The following is a 14,557-nucleotide window of genomic DNA, read 5'->3' as shown; positions in this document are numbered from 1 at the left end:
TAGGGGTTCTTGCATTGTACTCGTAAATACTATTACTGGTTTTTCCCGTTCATTGCTTTCTCAGAGGACTTGGCCCGCTACCCCTGATGTATATTGAGAGCGGGAGGAGGATGACGGGCGGTGAGGTATGCTGATGAGGCGCAACATGGGGCAATTTTGATGGCGGCATAGCATACGACATGTGACATACCGCGGTGTTACTGGCCAACATACCTAATACGAGTCTTCCTCGGTCAAGAATCCGGCCTCTCATGCTAGCAATGTACCAGGCTTATTAGTGTTTACAGTTTGAGGGCGAGTGCAGCACATAGATAGGTATGCGGCCAGCTCGGTTCAGATAGAACACACGCCAGCTGGTCAATCACCTTGCATAGTTGGTCGTTGATATGGCTTTCTTTGTTCTCTTTATAACTGTATCACTACTATCTATCTCTCCTGAGACCTCCCTCCTTCCTCTCATCTAGAAAATCGATCAAATCCAGCATGTTCCCACACCCCATCAGCGCCGCCCGCTCCTGCCTCGTGAGCAGGGCCCTCTTGTTGGGGCCCATGCCCGGACTGCACATCTCGCTGATATGGTGCAGGACCAGCTTGAAGGGTAAGGGGCAGCGCGCGACGTTGTTCATGAAGGTCTCAACTGCTTCCCAGGGGCAGGCGTCGTACCCGGCGTAGAGGGCCGGGTTCGACAGGATGGCGCGGGCGGACATGAGGCCGGATAGTTTCGGAATGTGGATCAGGGGATTGTCAATGGCGGCTGTGGGAGTCGTGGCGGAATCGTCGGTGTTGGGGTTGGTGGTGGTGGTGGGGAGGAAAGGCGAGGTGAAGGGGAGGGCGTTGAGAGCGAAGACGTCTCCTGAAAGGAGGATCGGCACGCGGTCACCGAAGGTGGAGGTCAGGATTTCGAGGGCTTCGAGGTTGATCGGCGTGCTGGAGGGAGTTGAGCGAGTGCGCGGGTGGATGGTCAGCCAGTCGATGTGTCGGTCTTGGTCGGGACCGAGGACGGTGGTGATGAAGTCAATGGTTTTCCTGGCGGAGTCGTCAGTTCACACCCCTTCGACCGCGTTCTGTACCTATGTATTGCGCATACAAAGGTGGCCACTCACCGCAGATCCTTGTGCACTCGGATCTTGACGCTGACGCTCCTTCCCTTGGGATTGTCTATGTCCCTTTCCTTCCCAACTCCCCAGCCATCTCTTCGTAGCTGTTCTCGGGTCTCCACCACCATGTCCCGCACCAACTCCCGCTTCTCCATTAAGGCTGCTCCCAGCGTCTCGGCGCAGGCCCATGACTGGGGACAGCCGCAATTCAGGTCCACGCCGTTACAGAACGGAGCCACGAGGGAAGACGCCCTCGCAAGTTCCTGTGGGACATTGGCACCAAATTGGACTATGGTTGGTGGCTGGGGCCCGTTTGTTGAGATGGTGAAATCTGTGACTGTCAGGGGTCACGCCTTGAAAAGTTGACGTACAGTACAAAGCCGTCACAGACTCACCACTATCCCTAGCAAACCGGTTCCTATTGAACTCCTTAGCCAAGATCATGGGTGTCCAACATAGATCCGTGCCGTATGCGTAAACCGTCTGACGAAAGGCGAGCTGCTGACTGATCAGAGGACGTGCCCGCGAAAAAGGGGGGGGCGTGGGTGGTGGGGATGTATCCCAAGAGCTACTCGCCTTGCTGTATCGCACCATAGGCGCTGATGTATAGAGAAATCTCTTTTCATTTTTGGCAATGTTGAACAGTTTCAGGGGGCTAACAACATCAGGTGTGAGCAGATTAACTCTGAGAATGAGGCTCAGGGGTAATATTCAGCTTACTGTATGAAATCCAAATCTATTGTCCCTGCCATATTCGCAGACCGACCGAGTGAGGATCAACAGATATATCTAAATGAGTGTAATGGATGGTCGCTCTACTTGTGCATCCCGCAAGAGGGTGGAAGAGGCCCGATTTGTGGCTTGTTGGTTTGAGGCGCTCCCTGAACTGAGTGCTTGGGCCCCACCGGGTCGAGCTCACCTCGGAGCCGTAATTATCGCGCCTTCCTGTTTGGTCCCGGCCACAAGACAGCTCCAAGTCAACTACTAGTAGTATTGCGGCGCCCCAGTGGAAAAGCCAGTAAAGTGGTTATGGGACGGGAGCTTCTGCATTGTCCAATTCCCCTGCATTGGTTGGCCTGTCCACATTTCTCTAGCAGTCATGTCAGACCTCAAGTCCTCCTTACGAGGGGAGAGGCATTCTTACGCACGGCGTACCGAAATACCGGCTCCAAGTAACCCAGCGCGCATGATTGGCTGAAAAGGGAAAACCCCTCTGAAAGAGGCTACTTGCAGTGACTCCAGTGAGTGACTTACAAAACTTGGACCTGAGGAGTCATTTATTACCGTGATCTGGGCCTTGGTCTCAAACTCCTGAGGTACGCCTCAACAGAGCCATCTGCTGCCGCTGCAATAATCAGCATTCACGAACCAGACAACCAGCCCACCATGTCAAGTACCAGGAATCCGGTCATCGGCCTGCTTGGCGGCGGCCAGCTCGGGCGCATGCTCTGTGAGGCGGCGAATCCGCTGGGGATCGACATTGCCGTCCTGGATGAGGAGAAGGCCCCGGCCAAGCAGGCGCACGACACCAGCCGCCATGTCACCGGCTCGTTCAAGGACCCTGCCCGCATCCGGGAGCTCGCTGCACAGTCCGACTACCTGTCGGTCGAGATTGAGCATGTCGAGACCGGGGTACTCGAGGAGATCGAACAGCATGGCGTCGAGGTGAAGCAAACGGACGGGTCCGCCAAAATTCACAGGCCGCCTGTCCATCCCTCATGGAGAACTCTCCGTCTCATCCAGGACAAGTACCTCCAAAAGCAGCACTTCCTCGACAGTGGGAAGGGGATCCCCGTCACCAAGCAGGTGGCCATCGACTCGGCCAACCACTCCTCGCTCGCTTCCGTCGGTCAGGAGTTTGGCTTCCCTTTCATGCTCAAGGCTCGGAAGGGCAGTTACGATGGGAGGGGGAACTTCAAGGTCAGCAGCGAAGCCGACATTGAGCCGGCACTCAAGGCGCTTGCGGGGCTGGACTTGTATGTCGAGCAGTGGGCGCCGTTCGTCAAGGAGCTGGCCGTGATGGTCATCAGGACAGAGGACGCCAAGGGCAATCTCAAGAGCTGTGTCGCGTATCCTACTGTTGAGACTGTCCACGAAGACAGCATCTGCACCAAAGTCTTTATGCCTCCCAGGGGCGTGCCGGAAGAGGTGTGTAGCAAGGCAAGGAAGCTGGCTACCGACGTCGTCAGCACGTTATGGGGCAGGGGCGTCTTTGCTGTGGAAATGTTCGTACTCGCGGATGGTGAGTCCCCATAAAAAAGTCCTTCACTCTACTGCTCGCGTTAACAATATCCACAAGGCTCCTTGATGGTCAATGAGGTTGCTCCTCGGCCTCACAACTCGGGCCACTACACAATCGAGGCGGTCCCGCAGATGTCACAGTACAAGGCTCAACTATACGCCGTCCTCGACCTACCTATTCCCCAGACACTAAGCCCTAGGGTCGACTCGGCAATCATGCTCAACATCCTTGGCGGTGCCACCCCCTCGGCCCATCTCAAACTGGTGGAACTAGCCAGGAACAGCTTCGACGACATGGATGTTTATCTACACCTTTACAATAAGCAGTCCAAGCCCAGCCGCAAGATCGGCCACATCACCCTGACCGGGTCCTTGCCCATCGAGACACTCGAGGCGAAGGCCAAGCCTTTCATCGACCTCGTCGACGAGATCCGTCTCGAGCGCATCTCCGCCTCTGCCGAGACCCTCCGTCCCAACCAGGACACCACCAGCAAACCCAGCCCCGCGCCAGCACAAACCCCCGCGGCAGAAGAAGAGACGCCCTTGGTGCTAGTAACAATGGGCTCCGACTCAGACCTGCCCGTGCTCAAGCCGGGGCTGGATATCCTGCGCGAGTTCGGCGTGCCCTACGCGCTGGACATCACCTCTGCGCACCGCACCGCCAAGTACATGATGCGCGTGGCCGAGGAGGCGGCCGGCAGGGGAATCAAGGTGATCATCGCGGCGGCGGGCGGCGCCGCCCACCTTCCCGGCATGCTCTCCTCGGAGACGCCGCTGCCGGTCATTGGCGTGCCGGTCAAGGCGACGCATCTGGATGGGCTGGATAGTTTGTTGAGTATCGTGCAGATGCCGGTGAGTCTTTTTCACACACACCCTTTTCTCAGCGTTCCAGAAGCAAACCGATGTGGCGTTCCGGGGGAAGTTGGTTGAGATGGCTGACAAAAGTGAGAAATACAGAGAGGCGTGCCCACCGCCACAGTAGGCATCAACAACTCGACCAACGCGGCGCTTCTGGCCATTCGTATCCTCGGGTCGTTCATGCCCAAGTACCAGGAGAAGATGAGGCGGTATCAACTCGACATGGAGGAGCAGGTCATTGTCAAGGGAGGTAAGCTGCGCGAGGTTGGAGACATTGAGTACCTTGCTGCCAAGGGGAAATGAACCGCGGAAATGGGGGGAGTGGCAAAAGGGGTTCAGGTCATAAGAAAGGAAGGCTGTGTGGCGGCTATTTGCAAGGAGATATCAATACGTTTTGCCGTTGGTTTTGGGAGTCGGGTTTCTCTCGACATAAAATCGGCCATTGGCGCGCAACATTCCATGGCCGTAGCCTTGGCTATGAGTCCATCAACACACAAGAATACGCATCGTGGATATGAAACCCATCATGTGCCATTCAACGGCGAAGTACATACTACTAGATGGGTAGCAATCGAGCCAGAACCCCCTGAAAGTGCGTTTATGAACGAGCCCACTTGGCTTTTTGGAGCCTACCTACAGTACCCAAGGCTCAATCAGAGATATGTTCATGCCAAAAGAGCAGGCGGCGTAAGGGCAGGCGGCTTCGCCGTCGTGGGACAAGGTGGCGGCGTAAAGGTAGGCCAGGGCTTGCAGTCCGGGAAGCAACTATTACGGGGAACCGACAGATCAGCTTGGAGACCCTTAAAGAGCAGGGCATAATACAGGGCTTTGATGATGATGATGATGGATATGAACACATACCCCCCATACCACATCCCGCATTCGTTGATGCCGTCCCAGCAGACCGAGACGGTGGCGGAGCAGCTGCTGGACGAGGTCCTGGTGAGCTTGGTGATGGAAGTGGTGATCTTCTTGGTCGAGGTCACGGTTGATTTGGGCGGCTTTGTGGTAGTGCTCTTCCTGGTGGGCGTGGGATGCGGCTTCTTCGTGGTCACTTTCTTCGTCGTGCTGGTTGGCGTGGGGATCCTCTTTGTTGTTGCTGTTGTCTTCGTGCTGGGACACGCTGGGGGCACGGGTTTGGCGGAAACATCGCAGATATCGTAGCATCTGGGCACGCTATCTCAGCAACGGCTTTATGCCTCCAATGCAACTTGAGCGTCATACCCGCCATATTTCATCCCGCACTGGTTGACGGCATCTATGCAGACGATCCGTGACTGGCACGGCTCTGCAACGGGCACGGCGGTAACTAGCCCTCCGAGGAGCATGAGGGGTGACAATAGGGGCAAGATCGCCGTGTGATGCATGTTGCTCGGCTTCTCGGACACTTTCAGACTTGGAGAACCCAGGATAGGAAGGTGAGATGGTAAAGCAGTGAGAGGGAATTATGTCTGTATCAAGAGACGGCCAGCAAAGCAGACATATAGTACAGTGTCTCGCCCGTGCCCAGGCTAATCACCACAGCCCAAAGGCCTGGAGTGTAGCTGCGTGCCTGAGAAACTATAAACGACTCATCAGCCCATACAGCGTACAGTCTGTGGTCATAGCAAAGGCAAGCCGGGCAACCTGCATTACCAAGGCTCTCCTCTAACCTACTGGAGGCTAGTCTTTCATTAGCATTCTCGTATCCGTGCTTTGGCGAGTATGCAATGGAAGCCAAGGCGGATGCTCAGAGACAGCCGTGGCAGAAAAGGGGAACGAGGAAGCCAGTTCCGCTAATAAAGGTCACTATTGCATAGGCTGGAGTTGACTGCAGGGCCCTGGAGTCGAGGTAGGGTTACTTGGGGAATAGGCTAAGGTAGTAAGGTAGCTCAACCCCGGATTTTCGGGAACGGGTAAAGGGTCGAAGAGTCGAAGGGCCGGATGGGGAGATCTGGGGAACGAAATTCTCCGTTACCCAGACAGGCACGGTTGCGACCCCAATCAGAGTCTTTAAATCGTTGGGACTGCGCATGCGGTGGCCGCGTGGCGTACGAAACTTGTGAAGGCCTGGATGAAGTTGGTGTTACTGTAACGAATGTTGTCGATTCACTCAGACGAGGAACATCAACCAATTGAAAAGTCAAAGTCAAAGCGAGTCCTGCGGTTGGCGCCGGCTTTTCTCGGGAAGATGATGCCCAGAGTCTGGTTCGATGGTTCCTGTTAATTGACTACATCCACGCGGTTGTCTGGTCCGTTGTCGATCAGGCAGGCCGCAGCAAACAGAACAGGCGGGAGTTGAGGAGGGCTGTCTGCTAATGTCAGGAACATCTGACAGAGGATGGGGATCGAGGCCGGCAATTGCCAGTTTTGATGCTTTCTAGAACCGGGCGGCGCTGATGGTGAGCCGGCGCGCAAGAAGAAGGGATGAGGTCGGCTCTGCAGGGACGATCACCGCGCGGTCACGGCGGAGAGGCAATCTGTCGATATGCTGTGGAACTTTGTAGAAGTTGCCTTTGAGAATCGTCGGCGTCGCCAGAGGGCTTTAGAACCCGGATGAAAAGGTAAAAACGTGGCCGAGGTGCTAAAAATAAGAGGCCGAGACTTGGGTTAATCAATTGAGTGCCGTTGACAATCCATCCCTTAATAACCTGATAATTGATAGCAGAAGATTCCTTCAGCTTCACCATTAATTTTGCCTGTATTGCCACGCATTCGGAGGTGCCAACCTCAATGTTGAGCCGGAATGTGTGACACGCAAACACCTGACACCGACGGTGGGGGTTCAAGTCGTTTGCACAGTTCCTCAAGGGAGGAAGGTGCAATGGAAGATGGAAAGAAAGTCCAAGCTGTTGCAATGGAGGTCATAGATGAGGTGAGGGAGGCGCAAGGCTCAACCTACACGACTATAAACCAGTGCTGCTCCTTCCGAGAAACTGCATGAGCTCAGCTGTTGACAGCTATCAACGGTTTCGACCTGCAGCAGCAATTAGACCTGTTTGAATTAGCTTAGTCCTGCAAACAAGTCCCTTACTCGCCAACCGTCCCAAGGACCACCCCCAAAGCAACACCGTCACCATGAAGCTTCAAGCCCTCGCCCTCTCCCTTCTCGCTGCTACGGGCCTCGCAACCCCCGTCCGCAGAGACGTGGGCCAGGCAGTCTACACCCTGCGGCTCTCCTCGTATGACACACCCCCTTCCGTTTTTTAGCCAGGCGAATTCTCGATCCTCCACCGTCCACCATCCACCCTCCACCCTTCGTCCCAGCGCCTTATGGTCCCCTCCAAAAAAAAAAAAAAAACCCCAACTAACAAAACACACACAAAACAGACGCGTGGCAACCCTCGACGGCGTGTACCTGACCACCTCAGCAAACGGCAGCACCCTGGGCGTGTACCCGACCCCGGCCGCGGAGAGGCTGCACGTGTACCCGGTCAAGAACCCGACGACGGGGCTCGCGGAGCTGCGCACGCAGGGGGCAGGCAACACGCTCGCGGTCGTGGGCAAGCACGGCCTGCTGGACTTTGCCAGCCTGGAGGACCCGGCCGCGGTTCCCGTGCCGGAGGGCGGCAAGTGCGACTGGACCTCGTTCCGGCTGGACGACGAAGAGCAGGGCGGCGTGCTCCGGTACGCGGGCGAAGGCGCCCAGAACGGTGGCGGCTGGGCTGCGTTCCCTGACGTGACTGCTGAGGGCGGCTGGAGTGTGAAGTGGAAGGGCGGTGAGTTTTGGACACTATTCCTCTTTCTTTCCTGCTCTGTGTGATGTTTGTTGATTAGGTTGTTTGCTGACTGAGCTTCGGGGGGGAAACATAGCCAAGGCGTTCACGACGGAGGAATACATGCCCGTCCAGGTCGTGTATGAGCGCGTCAAAGATGAGTAGTATGACTCGATGACGGGCACGTGCGAGTAGCTGGTTGAGATGGTTGGGATGGCTGGTAAAGAGGCAATCAAGAGGTTGGACCTCTGAATACAGAGTACTGATTCTGAGGTCCTTGTGTGAACTGGGAAAAGTTATCCTTTGATGTATTGATACTTGGATTATCACCTTCCTGTACTTCCCAAATACCCCGTCGCTCGTTGTCAATACTGAAATAAGACGGTCGTTGAATCGTTAAAAGGCTTTTGGATTCTTTCTTCGTTTGTTATCATCTGAGAAGTGGACGACATCAGATTTATATCGCCTCAAATGACCGGCCATGGGCAACATAAGAAGCCAATCCTGTTGCTGTACTGTGATAAAGTGAACTCCGACCATGCAGGAGATAAGGGTACAGTTTACATATTCACCGTAGTCCGATGTTTAGGACTTATACCGCCGCCCACTTTCCGGCCCCAACGCCGTGTCCGCCAACCATCCCTTGCTCCCAGCCCGCCACTCAAGAGAAAGCCATCTCCTTCTTGATCTCGGCGATCGCCAGACCGGGGTTGAGACCCTTGGGGCATGTCCGGGTGCAGTTGAGGATGGTGTGGCAGCGGTACAGGCTCATCGAGTTGTTGAGGGCCTCCTTACGCTCCGCCTTCTTTTCGTCCCGGGAGTCGGCAAGCCACCGGTACGATTGCAGCAGAATAGCAGGGCCGAGGTACTCCTCCGAGTTCCACCAGTAGGACGGGCACGAGGTCGAGCAGCATGCGCAGAGAATGCACTCGTAAAGGCCGTCGAGCTTCCTCCGGTCCGCCTTACTTTGCCTGTATTCCTTGCCCTGTCATGTCATGCTGTGTCAGTCGAACGCTAACTAGGAACGCGCGAAGCTCCTGGCCAACTTACGTCTTCCGCAGGTGTCTCCCTCTGTAGGTACGGCTTGATCGATTTGTACTGCTTGTAGAACTGGGTAAGATCGGGAACTAAGTCCTTGACGACGTAGGTATGCGGCAGCGGGTAGATCTTCATGTCCGCGTTGCTCTCGGCTGGAATACGGCCTATTGGTTGTTAGCCTTCACGAACTCTTGCCTCTCGGCTGGCTTCCCCCCGAACATACACAGGCAAGCGAGGGTGTTGGTCCCGTTGATATTCATGGCACAGCTGCCACAAATACCCTCTCGGCAGCTGCGGCGGAAAGTGAGGGTAGGGTCAATCTCGTTCTTGATGCGGATCAGGGCGTCGAGGACCATTGGCCCGGTCTTGTTGAGGTCGAGGGTGTAGCTCTGCATCCGCGGCTTCTCGGTTGGTGTGTCAGGGTTCCAGCGATAGATCTGGAAGGTCTTGAGCCTTGCCTGGTCGCCAGACGCCGTATTACTGTGCTGGGCGCCGTTGGCGAGCTGGGCCATGCCGCGGACAGCAGCGGGAGCAGCAGTGGCCGAGCGCAAGGCAGGCCTTGACACCGCAGCGCCGAGCATGACGGAGGCGGAAGAGCGGAGAGCTGCCATGGTCGCGACACGGGCAATTGATGCGCTTTGCAGTTGCGGCGTCGACGTCGCTGGCGGGGGCAGAATTGGACTGTCGGAACTTGAAAAGGCCTCGGGGCGGCAAGTTACGTTGTTAGTGGCGTTTTAGTGGCGTCAAATTGTGGTGGACTCTAGCGATCACATTCGGTTCCCCGGAACCTCGGTTAGTCGCGAACGAATCAAATCGTTGCGAATTCCAATTGCAACTTGTCGCACACTGCCGTGCACGCCCGAAGGGCTGTGACGGGATGGGCCAAGCGTGCTTATGTAAGGCATCTCACAGTATGCACTTCAGCGGATCCATAGCTACGGACTCCATCGATTCTGGCAACATTCTCAAAGCCGGCAATTGCGAAGCTCCAGAGTCAAGGAGTGAAGGCTGCGTTACGGTCCCGACCAACTCTCAATGTCATGACAGAAAATCCCCGGATTTCTCTATACCTGGGATAGACTGTGCTCACTCTGTTGGGTCACATATCCCGTGCTCGGTCAACTGATAAATGTCAGCCCTTCAACTTCATCCTCCTTTTCAAGCTTGATTCTGTCGAGATTAAATGGACAGGAGAACTCACCCTGAGACGCCTTGACGGCAAGCTTAAATAGATGCCATCTCCGTAGACCTGGTTTTTTCAGTTGCTTGACTTCAATCCCGCCACTTGTCTTCGACAGGATCATATCCCAACGCATCCGGGTCAATGTTAAGGCTCTTGAGCATCATGGTCATCGTGAACTCCTGCAAAAAAAAAAAAAAAAAAAAAAAAAAAAACATTAGCTTTGCCAGACCGAGTGTGGCCGCTCCCGTTTCTTCAGAACTCACAGTTTCCTCGCTCTCCTCCTCCTCCTCTTCGATCTCCGGCGTCTCGCTGCCACCCTCCTCTACTTCTTCCTCACCCTCCTCCTCACCACCCATATCCCTCCCCGACCCCTCCCCATCTCCAAACCCATCGTAGAAGCCTCCCCCCCTCTGGCGTTTCCGACTCTCCCTCCACGCCCTCGCGCCGCCCATCCCCTCCACGCGGTCTTTGATCAGCCCGAATAGATCCTCGGCGGCCAACCTGCTCGCCCGCCTCCATTTCTCCACCAGCTCCCTCAGCTCGGCATCCACTGGCTCCCCCGGTCGCTTCGCAAACGAAGCTTGCTCGATCCGCCCGGCTTGGCGGACGAGGTCGAGCCGCTTCTGTGTCTCACGGAGTTGGGCTTGCATCTCCCTCTGCGAGGCGAGAATTCGATGCAGGAGGTCAGCTCCAGAAGCTTCGTGCTCGCCGGGACTGGCAGCGCCGCAGCCGGTGGCCTTGATACTGCGACCCGAGCCGAGATCCAGATTTGTTGACCGCCTGGGTTCGGGGGTGTCACCAGCGGTGAGGTTCGGAGCGGTTGATAGGGGAGATGCAGTGGCGGGAGGAGCAGGACGTTGACTGCGGAGTGATGCAGGCGTCGCCGGTGTCTGGGGCGTCGACACCGCGGCTGGGCCAGCACGACTGGTGCTGGGTGATTCAAGCGTGCTTCCGGTACCGAACTGGTTCTGTTGCCGGCTTATCATAGGTGACCTAAACGGTTTCCGAAGGGTTGCATTGGCCGTTTCAATCCGCCGGCGTTTGGCGGCTGGGCCGCCGGGAGTCTGGAATGACATTTTGAGAAGGGTGCTGGCAGTGCATCTTTAGTTAGAAAATGATTACATCCTCTTCCAGACAGCTGATTTGTTGCGCAGAGGTATGTTGACAGAGAGTGCAGAGAGTGCAGGGTCGAGGTTGTCGAATTGGGAGTTGCCCGAAGGATGAAGTCGCTCTGTAAGGAAACTGCCGCCCTTCAATTCCAAGTTGTGCCCGGAACTTCAAGGTTTGCCAAATCCAAGTTGAGCCACCGCAACAACTGAATCCGACTTGCAGATTTCTACCTACCAATGCTGCATTCACAACGATTTGGACGAATTCTGTCCATATTCTTGTATGTACCTACATATGTATTGTACGAGCAGTAGGTAACAGCTGGTGTTTCCGACTAAGGGTCCTATCTACCCAGTACACAAAAGCACCCAAGCAGTCTACTAGTATCTCATAACATCATGTAATGGACCAACCTGATACGCCGCGGCTCCAAGAATGCCCTTAGCGGAAGTTAGCGCTGTGTGTACATACATTTCCAAGCCTCGCACGTCAATGCCCTACCCCCCCAACACCCCACGGCACAAAATCAGGATCCCCAGGCCGGGCGACGAACGCCCTTTCCTGTGGCTGCTGCGGCTGCGGTTGCTGCTGGTTCACGTTACCGTTACCGAGTCCTCCCTGCTGCTGCATCCTTGCCTCCTCTTCCCGCCGCCTTGCTTGCTGCTGCCTGTGTTGGCGGTACATAACCAGGAAGGCCAGCGCGGCAGCCAGGCCAAGGATCGCGACACTTTCCATCACGCCGTCGTCAAAGTCCAGGGGATCACCACCGGGCATGCCGGTATCATCGTAGACCTCCTCGTAGAGCTCGTCGTAATACTGGGCGTCGTCCTGTAGGAAGTTGTTGATCCACTCGCTGAGTGACCAATCTTTCTTCGGCGCTTTGGGGCAGAGCCTGCTGTCAGCTCGTGACCTCCAGAAACTCGTCAGGGAAACGGGACACTTACCCGGCTCATCTTGGATAGAGTTGATCCTGCCATGCGTGAGGGTGTTCCAAGCGCTCTTGGCTCGCAGTTTCAACAGGCTGAGGGAGACTGGAAGATAGGCTTCTTCATTCGTCGCCAGCGCCGCGTCGTAGTACCGCTTGGCTAGGTGATAGTCCTGGTCCAGACCGACACCGTGCTCGTGCATCCACCCCAGGTTGTACAGCGCCTGCGCGCTCTGGTGATATTCCGACGCTCCGGTATAACATTGAACTGCCTTGTCGACGTCGGGCTCCGTGCCGATCCCGTACAGGTAGTAGTCGCCCGTCTTGACCAGCGCGTCGATATTGCCCTGACGGGAGGAGCGTGTCCAGTGGATTAGTGCGAGCGTAGGGTTCTGCAGGAGCGGAGATGCAGGGGCGCCGGAGGACAGCAGCTGAGCGATGGGCAGCCGAGATTTGTCCGGATCCAGGATGTAGGCCACATTGTTCTGCGCCTTCTCATACCCTTGCTCTGCCGCCCCTAAATACTCGAGGAGTGCCAGCTCCGTGTCGCCGTCCTCGTATGCCAGATTGGCTTCCGCCCAGGACGAGACAAGGGGTTCGGCCCGCTCGGCTACGCTCTTGTAGTAGCTTACTGCCGTACTGCACGATCTCTCGCGGCCGACACCGAAGAAGTTCATTTCCGCGAGGTAGTAATAGGCCTCGATGTTGCCCCATCTGGCGGCCATTTCGAAGTAATGGTTGGCAGCCACCAGATCCTCGTTGTGTCCCTGATCCAGGTACAGGCTTCCAAGCTGGACCTGCGCAGGGGCGTAGTCCATAGCAGCAGCCGCCTTGAATTTATCGGTAGCTGGGACGATGTCGGTTTTGACGCCAAGTCCGTTGAGATACAGCAGACCCAGGCCATACTGAGATTGGGGGTCTTTGAGCTTATCCCCGCGCTCGAACCAGAACTTAGCGCGGTCAAAGTTCTGTTCAACGCCCTCGCCGCGCATGTACATGCGCCCTATGAAGCCGGCCGCCTTACCAGCCGTCTTGTCCAGTCCGGGCTTTGGGTTGTCGGTCTCACGGCCTTTCTTCCAGTACTTTTGCGTGACATCAAAGAAGTACTTCCTGGCCAACGCCATGTTCCTCTCGAGACCCCTCTGGCCCTCGTAATAGATCCGCCCCAGGTTGAACGAGGCCTTGAAATCGCCCTTTTGCGACATGAGGTCCAAGTACTCAATGATGTCCTCGATCGATGCGTAGGCATCTGAGTTAGGGTGCGCCTTGACGGCATTTGTCCCGGCACTGGCAACACTAGCCCCTTCCCCGTAGACACCACCCGTCTCGTCAGCGATTCGGTAGGCTTCCGAAATCCAGCCCATCCCACCCGGCGGCCCCGACCGATACCATGCGATGGCCTTGTCGGCAACGCGCTTGTAATACTTGACGGCCAGGTCACAGTTCCTTGGCGTCCCGATGCCCGCGTGGTGCCGGAATGCTACCGTCATCTCGGCCCTGGTATGCCCCCGGTTCGCGGCAAAGGTGTAGTAGAGGAGTGCGCGTGCCTGATCGCGCTCCACGGCTCCTCCGACCCCGGTCGAGTACATGAGCCCGAGCATGTGTAACGCCGAGCTGTTCCCATTGAGCAACGCCAGCTGATGGTAGTAGTCGAAGGCGGCGGCAAAATTCCTGGGGTACGAGAAGTTGCCGTAGAAGTTCATTTCGGCGAGAATATACAGCGCGTCTGAGTTGTTCTGCCGGGCGGATTGCTCGAGGAGCTTGGTTGCGTGTAGAAGCTTTCCACTAAGCGCGCTCTTATGGGACGGCTCGGGCGGCGGGGCGCTGAGGCGGAGGGTTGGGAGCGCCTGTAAGGCGAAGTGTAGCACAGTACCCAGAACGCCATTCTGCTTCCGGGTCCTGTGATGTGTCGGTGGTTGTATCTTTCGCAGTTCGGCGAGCGCGGAGTCAACGAGGTCGGCGCCTGGGGTCTGTCAGCAATCGCTCTCTGTCTGGGCTGTCAATTCCACGAAGGTCCCGTACCCGGTTCCCGGACCGTTTGCCCGCCGCTTTGTGTAGAGATCTCTGCGCGAAACGTGTTGCCGTTTCCTTTCCCAGCCGCGTCACCGTCAAGCACGTGCTGGGCAGCCTGGGCTTCGGCGTACGAAAAGGCAACGGCCTGCAGCAGCACTGGAGGATGGTGTTAGTGGGATGCAGCCGGTGATAGGCAACTATAGGGTTTGGAAGCTTACGGAACAACCAAAAAAGCCCCTTCATGATCGACGGCTGCTAAACAAAGGAATGTAATGTGAGCGTGGTCATGCCATGGCTGTGCAGATAATCTGAAGCTGGAGAGCGATGCAAAGAGCTGGCGGCAGCTCATGCGATGTCCGTCGTTCTTACAAGCTGTCCAGAAGAGAAGCTCCCCACT

The 14,557-nt window shown here is 56.3% G+C and overlaps 7 protein-coding genes across 7 annotated transcripts; 2 read left to right on the top strand and 5 right to left on the bottom strand.

The window, feature by feature from the left end:
- Positions 1-422: 422 nt before the first annotated feature.
- On the bottom strand, positions 423-1,541 carry B0T15DRAFT_481464 (uncharacterized protein; the record flags this gene model as incomplete). Its single annotated transcript, XM_062866024.1, has 3 exons — positions 423-1,026; positions 1,104-1,428; positions 1,493-1,541. The coding sequence occupies 3 exons, from the start codon at positions 1,539-1,541 to the stop codon at positions 423-425; spliced, it is 978 nt and encodes a 325-aa protein (XP_062725734.1).
- A 686-nt stretch (positions 1,542-2,227) lies between these two features.
- B0T15DRAFT_19192 (uncharacterized protein) lies at positions 2,228-4,748 on the top strand. Its single transcript, XM_062862455.1, has 3 exons — positions 2,228-3,339; positions 3,397-4,190; positions 4,296-4,748. The coding sequence occupies exons 1-3, from the start codon at positions 2,484-2,486 to the stop codon at positions 4,497-4,499; spliced, it is 1,854 nt and encodes a 617-aa protein (XP_062725733.1). The 5' UTR covers positions 2,228-2,483; the 3' UTR covers positions 4,500-4,748.
- Positions 4,382-5,853, bottom strand: B0T15DRAFT_19389 (uncharacterized protein). The gene is made up of 5 exons (XM_062862481.1): positions 5,849-5,853; positions 5,421-5,591; positions 5,058-5,363; positions 4,754-4,961; positions 4,382-4,671 (listed from the first exon to the last, which is right to left on the bottom strand). Exons 2-4 carry the CDS (start codon positions 5,561-5,563, stop codon positions 4,862-4,864), a joined length of 549 nt encoding a protein of 182 aa, XP_062725732.1. The 5' UTR covers positions 5,564-5,591; positions 5,849-5,853; the 3' UTR covers positions 4,382-4,671; positions 4,754-4,861.
- Positions 5,854-7,253: 1,400 nt separating this feature from the next.
- Positions 7,254-8,056, top strand: B0T15DRAFT_506677 (uncharacterized protein; the record flags this gene model as incomplete). The annotated part of the gene is made up of 3 exons (XM_062867596.1): positions 7,254-7,357; positions 7,506-7,894; positions 7,953-8,056. 3 exons carry the CDS (start codon positions 7,254-7,256, stop codon positions 8,054-8,056), a joined length of 597 nt encoding a protein of 198 aa, XP_062725731.1.
- A 189-nt stretch (positions 8,057-8,245) lies between these two features.
- B0T15DRAFT_19213 (alpha-helical ferredoxin) lies at positions 8,246-9,699 on the bottom strand. Its single transcript, XM_062862457.1, has 3 exons — positions 9,153-9,699; positions 8,942-9,093; positions 8,246-8,876 (listed from the first exon to the last, which is right to left on the bottom strand). Exons 1-3 carry the CDS (start codon positions 9,538-9,540, stop codon positions 8,553-8,555), a joined length of 864 nt encoding a protein of 287 aa, XP_062725730.1. The 5' UTR covers positions 9,541-9,699; the 3' UTR covers positions 8,246-8,552.
- Positions 9,700-10,225: 526 nt separating this feature from the next.
- Positions 10,226-11,414, bottom strand: B0T15DRAFT_19161 (uncharacterized protein). Its single transcript, XM_062862450.1, has 3 exons — positions 10,766-11,414; positions 10,376-10,421; positions 10,226-10,291 (listed from the first exon to the last, which is right to left on the bottom strand). Coding segments are annotated over exons 1-3 (471 nt in total). The 5' UTR covers positions 11,189-11,414; the 3' UTR covers positions 10,226-10,289.
- B0T15DRAFT_406637 (uncharacterized protein) lies at positions 11,382-14,553 on the bottom strand. The gene is made up of 4 exons (XM_062865313.1): positions 14,379-14,553; positions 14,170-14,316; positions 12,167-14,110; positions 11,382-12,100 (listed from the first exon to the last, which is right to left on the bottom strand). The coding sequence occupies exons 1-4, from the start codon at positions 14,401-14,403 to the stop codon at positions 11,712-11,714; spliced, it is 2,505 nt and encodes an 834-aa protein (XP_062725728.1). The 5' UTR covers positions 14,404-14,553; the 3' UTR covers positions 11,382-11,711.
- Positions 14,554-14,557: the final 4 nt, after the last annotated feature.

This window comes from Chaetomium strumarium (genome assembly GCF_033439665.1).
Source record: "Chaetomium strumarium strain CBS 333.67 chromosome Unknown B0T15scaffold_1, whole genome shotgun sequence".
Lineage (NCBI taxonomy): Eukaryota > Fungi > Ascomycota > Sordariomycetes > Sordariales > Chaetomiaceae > Chaetomium > Chaetomium strumarium.
This window is presented reverse-complemented; position numbering and strand designations above follow the sequence as displayed.